This window comes from Cryptomeria japonica, chromosome 5 (assembly GCF_030272615.1).
Source record: "Cryptomeria japonica chromosome 5, Sugi_1.0, whole genome shotgun sequence".
Classification (NCBI taxonomy): Eukaryota; Viridiplantae; Streptophyta; class Pinopsida; order Cupressales; family Cupressaceae; genus Cryptomeria; species Cryptomeria japonica.
Genome location: NC_081409.1, coordinates 685,148,131 through 685,156,125, shown reverse-complemented (window position 1 = coordinate 685,156,125; position 7,995 = coordinate 685,148,131). Strand labels below are relative to the sequence as shown.

Below are 7,995 nucleotides of genomic sequence, written 5' to 3'. Positions count from 1 at the left end.
TATGTTTAATTAACAAACTGAACAGTTTAAACAAAGCGCTCAATTAAAAACTAGTTACTGGAATTCCAGCTCGAATATGGAAGACAACCATCGACGTGAACAATCCAACTGGAATGTGGAAGACAACATTCCAAGTGGCAATTAAATGTTATCTAGATCTTTCTTCTCTTCTCAATCTTTCCGTTCTCTTCCTCTGCAGCTTCCTTCTGATTTCGTGGAATTCTTCCCTTCTTATTAGTATGTATGGCTGCCCAGATGCAAGCAAGCTTCTATTCTTTAGCTACTAACATTCTTTCTTCTTTTCCAAGTACTGCAAATGGGGGATTTCAGCCATTACAATCGTCGGGCATCACAATTGCCCATTCGTGACAGAAAAAAATACGACGTTTTCTTGAGTTTTCGGGGTCCCGATGTGAGAAAAACCTTTGCGGATCATCTTTACCAATCTCTCTCCATTGCAGGATTGAATGTCTTTATAGACAGTGAGAAATTGGAAAAGGGTGAAGTAATTGGTATGAGTCTGCAGCAGGCCATTCAAAACTCTACAATCTATATACCCATATTTTCTCCAGATTATGCGACTTCAGTATGGTGCCTCAGGGAGGTCTCCCTGATGTGGCAAATGAAGTCCACAAACGCGCACATTATGATACCTCTCTTTTATAATGTGGAACCCTCACATGTCAGGCATGGAGGAGGCCCATACGCTGAGGCTTTTAATAAACATTGCACTCAAGGTCCGTATCGCCCAGAGGTGATCAAAGGCTGGAAAGATGTGCTGCGTGAAGTCTCTTATTTATCTGGGTGGTCTCTCGTAGAAACGTCCTCCGGGTATTTCTTGTCTTTCATGTCTGTTTTAAGTTTTTAAATCAGAGCCATCTAAGATTGTGAAATTTATGTGTTCTGGAATGTTGCAGGTACGAAGGGAAGCTTGTGAATCAAGTGGTGAAGGACGTTCTCCAGACATTGGATTTCGGAATGCTAGAGGTGGCCCAACACCCTGTGGGACTCATACCTCGCTGTGAGGAGGTGCTACAGTTGTTGAGATTGGGCGAGGAGACAAGTGATAGGCTCACCCTTGGTATTTGGGGCATGGGTGGTCTGGGTAAAACCAACCTGTCAAAAGCCCTTTATAACGAGATCCGTCATCTCTTTGAAACTTCCTCTTTTGTATCTAATGTAAAACTTGAGGAATCCCGCAAGGGCCCTATAAAATTGCAGCAACAGATCCTCAAAGATCTGTTGAAAACTAAGATAAAGCTGAATGATATTGATCATGGAAATACTGTAATGAGAACTCGTTTGGCTTCCTTAAAAGCACTGGTGGTCTTGGATGATGTTGACAATGAGCGACAGTTAGATGCTCTAATGGGTGACTGGTTTGGGAAAGGTAGCAAAATCATCATTACAACCCGAGATAAACGTGTCTTGGAGGTGCGGCAAGTTGATGTGATTTACCCCATGAGAGGACTTGAGCATGCAGAAGCTCTGGAGCTATTCAGTTGGCATGCCTTTCGCAGAGAGCACCCGGAAAAAGGCTTTGAAAATATGACGGAGAGAATTGTGAAAACTTGTTCGGGTCTTCCTCTGTCTTTGAGAATTATAGGCACAGACCTATACAATAGAGATAAGACTAGGTATTGGCCTGAAGTCCTGCACAAACTTGAAAATGTCGGCCATGATGTTGCCTTTGAAACCCTCAAAATCAGTTACGATAATCTAGCCCCTGTAGAGCAACACATCTTCTTAGACATAGCCTGTTTCTTCGTTGAAAGTAAGAGTAGTGACTTCATTGAGAATAGGGCTTTCAGTACAGATTTCTATGTTAGATTCTGGAGTGCTTTTGGGTGTGAGTCTGTGTTTACAAGTCTTAAAACCCTTGAAGAGAAGGCACTCCTTGTAATTCACGAGCACAGATATATTGAGGCCTTAGATGATGATGTGGATAAAGACGACTACAGGGGTCAGTACTTTTGGGAATTTTCTATGCATGATCAGATAAGAGACATGGGTAGACGAATAGTCCGAGAGGAATCGTGGAACGACTCAACCAAACGCAGTAGAGTTTGGTGGGAGGAGAACATACGTACTCTAATGACTGCCACGACCATCCAGGTACTGTTCATACTCTTTTACAAACTTTGTAAGAATAACTAGTTGTTTGTATGTTCCAAACGAGTTAAGCTCGAACAATTCCCAATTTCTCTTCAGTCTGGAAAAACGGATTTTTTGGCTGTGCTTCATAAACTTCACTGGGTTGAAACGTTGCTGAGCGATGTCTTGCTTTCCATCTTAAACAGGAAAACTCAAATATAGAGGGCCTCGTGTGGAGAAAGCGCATGGAGCTTCAGCATTTAGACACTTTAGCACCATTGCAGAAATTAGATTTCTTGCTATGGTGGGAATTGCAGGTACAGACCCAGATAAAAAGACTACCTACAAATCTAAAATATCTGGTCTTATCCGAGTGTCAATTGAAGAACTACGATCCCCAGGTCAGTTACTCTCTTCTCAAGTTTTAGTGTAATAAGGACCAAAAAGCAGTATACAAATCATTATTTGCTTTGTAGGAGTAATATTTTTGGCCATGATCCCATAATCTGACTTTTTGCTCTGATAGATGGCTGGAATAGAGAGCTGTAGTGGCCATAATAGATCATCTGCCCTTTCCCCTGTTCTACCTAAATCCATAGCCAAACTCATATATCTGAGATACCTTGATATGAGCGGTACTAAACAAACTTGCCTTCCAAATGAAATCTGTGAGCTTCAATGCTTGGAAGAGTTATATTTAAGCAGATGCAGTTTACAGGCCCTGCCTGAAGCTTTTGGAAATCTTAACAAGCTGAAGACATTTGATGTTAGCAACAATTTCTTGTCAGAATTTCCACGAAGTTTTGAATACCTGAAGTCTTTAGTGAATCTAAAGATGGCCTGTAATGAACAACTTGTAGTATTCCCTGCTCTCCCAGAAGGCCTCATCAATCTCAATGCCAGAAGATGCTCAAAATTGCCAGCACTATATTTCACCGATTATAATAAACTTTTGGAGACTCTTGATTTATCTCACTGCAAAAGTCTTACTCGACTTCAAACACTGCGCCCTTGGAAATCTTTGAGACATCTTAGACTAGACGGATGTAAGCAACTTGATAGATTGGACTCTCTTCCAGAATGCCTCAAATCTCTACACATTTCAGGATGCTTAAGATTGCAGGAACTCTTCTTCAATCCTTTTCCACCAACATCATCAATCCTTTTTCAGCAACCTTGTTTGCAGCCCTCAAATTTAACTTTCAACCGAGCTTTTTTTATATCCTCAACTGTTAACCCACCTGTTGACCATCCCCTTGTTAATCAGCCTATTTTACCATCCCTTGAAGTTGATGCCTTTAACCACCCTGTTTTCCAGTTCTTTGAAGATGACGCCGTTAACCGACCTGATTTCCTGTCCTGAACTTTTAAACTTTTAACCCACTTATTGTCAAGTCCCTTGAGAATGGTGGTCTTAACCAACCTCTTTTCCAGTCCTTAACTTTTATTTCACATCTTGTCCAGTCCCAACATTCTGTCCACTCATCAACTTTTAACCCATCTGTTAATTATTCCCTTGTTAATCTATCTCATTTACCCTCCCTTGAGGGTGATGCTTTTAACCAATCTGTTTTTCAGTCCTTTTAGGGATGATGCTTTGACTCTTCTTTTCCCGAAAAGAAAGAGCTATGTATGTTAGGCTGTGACAGCATTCGACTAAATATTTACCTGTTGTTGAAGGTACGCATTTTCCGCGTTGGTATTTCTCTGCGATTTTTTGAGTAGCATCCAAATTCAATAATTCTTCGCTTTCATATTTCCAAACAAAAGATACTGTTTTCTCAAAATAGTGAACTTAATCTCCAGATGTGTTTGAATGATAGGATTTTCGTCATTTGGAGCAATTGGACATGTCACTATCTTCTGAATCAGATGGTGAATCACAACATCTTGTAGGTCAAAAGAATCTCACAGTGCAAAGTTGCATTGTGTGTATCACTTTTCTTTTGGTTTGTGGAAGAAAGCGAGGAGACTGATCATCTTTCACAGGTGTGTGTGCTAATGACATATTTGGACGACGGCTATGGCTCTCAATGGAAGTCCCATCACGCATGATTGGAGATTGCCGTGGAAAATTTATCATGTTAGTATTCATTTGGGATACAAAATCATTTATTAAAGGAGGTACACTATGAGTTGTTCATACTCTCTACATGATCGATTGTTTCGATTGTTACAACGTGGGAGTGCAGTGTTCCTAAGGCAAGTGGACATTTTCTCGGACGAAAATGCTACTTCTCAAAATGCCATTCAATTTTGGCAACAAAGGAAATTGTTCATTCAATGCCATCTTCATTAATGTCGATGGGATTGTTATAATAAAATTTGCTTCTATATCAGATAGATTGTTGTATGTAAATGTTGTGAAAAAAATAACAAGTGTAGAAAATTTGCAAAGAAGAACAATGGCACATAACACAGATTTACGTGGGAAAATCTGGTATATTACCATGAGCAAATTTTGTCTTTCATATTGATTCTGACTTCAAGCAACCTAAAACAACCGAGTTGCAAAGTCCTACTTGAAGATAACTTACTAAATATAGTAAGTATGACTCGCACAACTGCATGTAAAACACATGTCGAAATTACTTTTTATAGAAAGTTTATTGACAAAACTTTCTATTTATAGTAAGTCACACAACTAGTGGGTACTCCATGATGATGCAACCACTGCTAGCTAAGATAGCCATGATGACTCAACCACTGCTAGCTAAGAGTCCAATTTGGACTTCACATTCCAACAAATATAAAATGATCTAAATTCAAATTCTTAATTTTGTAGAATATCAAATATAAAAATATAATGAACAAATCACAATAAACTCATATTTATATATAAAGAAATCTTTGAAAAAAAGAGAGAAGAAAATCCACTAGTAATAGAGGCCAAAAGATATTATCACTCTAATATTTGAGTATAACAAATGTTCTTCTTCAATACTCAATAACCTTAAAAAAAAAGTGTCTCTTATATCTATGAACTACATTCTAAGTAATGAGTAAAATTTTACCCCAACACACATATTTATAACTCTCCAATTTGGTTGCAAAAAATGAAAAGTTGCGATTGGAAATGTGAAAATGAAGAGCTACATGTGTCCTTTGACCTTCCCAAACTCTCCCTCAAAAATACATATTTATAAAGAAATCTTTGAAAAAAAGAGAGAAGAAAATCCACTAGTAATAGAGGCCAAAAGATATTATCACTCTAATATTTGAGTATAACAAATGTTCTTCTTCAATACTCAATAACCTAAAAAAAAAAGTGTCTCTTATATCTATGAACTACATTCTAAGTAATGAGTAAAATTTTACCCCAACACACATATTTATAACTCTCCAATTTGGTTGCAAAAAATGAAAAGTTGCGATTGGAAATGTGAAAATGAAGAGCTACATGTGTCCTTTGACCTTCCCAAACTCTCCCTCAAAAATACATTACCCCACTTGAGAAGATAAGCATATGACTTTTCACCTTTCAACTTTAGAATATGAACTGTCATTTTATCCCTCAAGCTAGGTACCCTATTTTGTGGGGAATTCATTCGTCGCCTGATTATCCTCTCCTCTCCCAAACATCCACTTTGGAATAGATAATTTTTTTTATAATTTATTTAATTTATAGTTGCCTTGTTAATCCCACTTTCTATGATGAATATATATACAATGGTTTTTTAAGATAAATAATTATTTATCCTCTCATAGCTTACATGTCTATGTACACGTTTCAAAGATGTTGGAATATAAATTATAAATATTTTAACATAATATTAATGAGGTGAATGTTACTTTAATTCTAGTAATCTCTCATTTACCATTTAGCTTGTAAATATATCCATTGAAAAATATTTATACACCAAATATTAGGTACATGGCCTTCTGGACCAAGATAACTTTTTGGTTCTAGTAGGTTTTGGAAGTGTATCTATAATATTTTCTTGAGTGTCAACCTTCTTCATATTAATCTATTTGTTCACAACTATTTCTCACAAAAAGTGATACGGAAGATCAACATGCTTAGTTTGTGCATGATATAGAGTATTCTTAACTAAATATTACTAACTAATAGTTAGACCCAAATTCAATTTTCTTACAATCTAAATACATACCTACACTTAGTCTCTATAGCCATACAACCTTCTTAAACACATGAGTACCAAACATATATTCGACCTCAATAGTAGATAAAACAACTGCGGGTTTCCTCTTACTCATCCAACTTATAACACCAATGAATAATGTGGAAACACAGCCACTTGTAGACCCTCTACTAAATAAGTCATTGGCCTAATCTGCATCCGAAAATCCTTGTATGTCCATTGTCTTACTGACACCATTAGAACTATAATAAATCAAACAATATTTAACAGTACTTGAAAATATTTAAACATCTATTTCACATTATCTTAATGTTCTCGACCCAATTTAGATATAAATCTACTCAAAATCCCACTGTTTGAGTAATATTTAGTCTCATGCATATCATTGCATGCACAAGACTTCCAACAGAACTCACAAATGGGATACTATACATATTCTCTAAATCATCTTTGTTCTTAGTGTTGTCCTCATTTTTGTTTCCAAAAATGAAGGACCATTACATGAAATTTTTGTGAAAAAATGAAAAAAATTACTCTATGGCATGCTTCTCGAGGTATAATTTCGACTAATCTTTGGACTGGCTTAATCCTTAGTTCATCCTCAAACTACGTTTCGAATTTCATCGCATTCTGGATTCGTTTGCTATGTCTTTCTTTTAATTTCGGGTTTTTTCTCCCTGATTGCAGGTGGAGAATTTTCCTTGAATTGCAAGTTTTAATGATTTCCATTGTTTTGGTCTTTGTAGGGAAATTTTTAGCTTATTACATGTGCACTTTATTTAAAAATGAAAACTTGTAATTTGTTTTAAATTTCCCCTGGTTTTTTTTTATCGTTTTTTGACTTTTTTTAAGTTAAAATAGGGATTTTTTGGTTAAGTTACAAGTAAACTTGTAGTTCTTTCCAAAAACCCCTACTTTAATGATTTCTACATGTAAAAGGGATTTTAAACCCCTATTACATGTGTGCAAGTGATTTATAACTTGTTATAGGGGTTTTATTTCCCCTTTGCAAGTGATTTTAAACTTGCATCTCTCTCAAAAAATCCTAATTTTGCCTTGTAAATGAAAAAGTGACAATTTAAAACTTGCACTTTGTCTCCAAAAATCCGATTTTGCTTATAAAGTACATTTTTGACATTTTAAACTTGCAATTTGTTCCAAAAAACCCGATTTTGGTTTTGTTGAGGAAAAAGTGAAAATTAGAACTTGTTATATCTTCTAAAAAATCCGATTTTCACAAGTTCATGCAAATTTGAACTTGCTATTTGTCTCCAAAAACCCGATTTGCAAGAAAAACATTTTTGTTGAACATTTCAAAGCTATTTTTGTGGAGAATTTGTTGGAGGAGGAATGCGTTTATGATTCCTTCCTATTTTCATGCATGATTGGACACCTTTCATGCCACATGGAGATTGTGATTGTTGGTTTTTAGCTTTATGACAGCAACCACGTTTTTTCAAAAACCAGGTTTTTTGCCATTTGGAATGCCACAAATCTTCAATTATGAATCGTTTTGGCTTGGAGAGATAAGGCATTGAGGGTTGAAGGAAGTTCAAACATTTTTCATGCCATTTCTCATGCATTTGCTGCCACGTTTTTCAGTTTTGGGCGCTTTTACAAAAACGTGGCTAGGGTTTGGTATTTTTGATTGTCTCTATTTATTGGATTGTCTTCTTCAACACAAAGATTGATTGCATTTTTAGAGAAGCATTTTCAGTTTCATTCAAGGTATGTTTTCCTTTCTTTCTTGTTTCATTTTATTATTTTATTATTTTCTTGTTTTCTTAGTTTTCCTTTC

At 36.2% G+C, this 7,995-nt stretch overlaps 1 protein-coding gene across 1 annotated transcript; it reads left to right on the top strand.

Annotated features, from left to right (window-relative positions):
• The first annotated feature begins 205 nt into the window (after window positions 1–205).
• LOC131040701 (disease resistance protein RUN1) lies at window positions 206–2,538 on the top strand. The gene is made up of 3 exons (XM_059221611.1): window positions 206–831; window positions 918–2,115; window positions 2,301–2,538. Exons 1-3 carry the CDS (start codon window positions 317–319, stop codon window positions 2,520–2,522), a joined length of 1,935 nt encoding a protein of 644 aa, XP_059077594.1. The 5' UTR covers window positions 206–316; the 3' UTR covers window positions 2,523–2,538.
• Window positions 2,539–7,995: the final 5,457 nt, after the last annotated feature.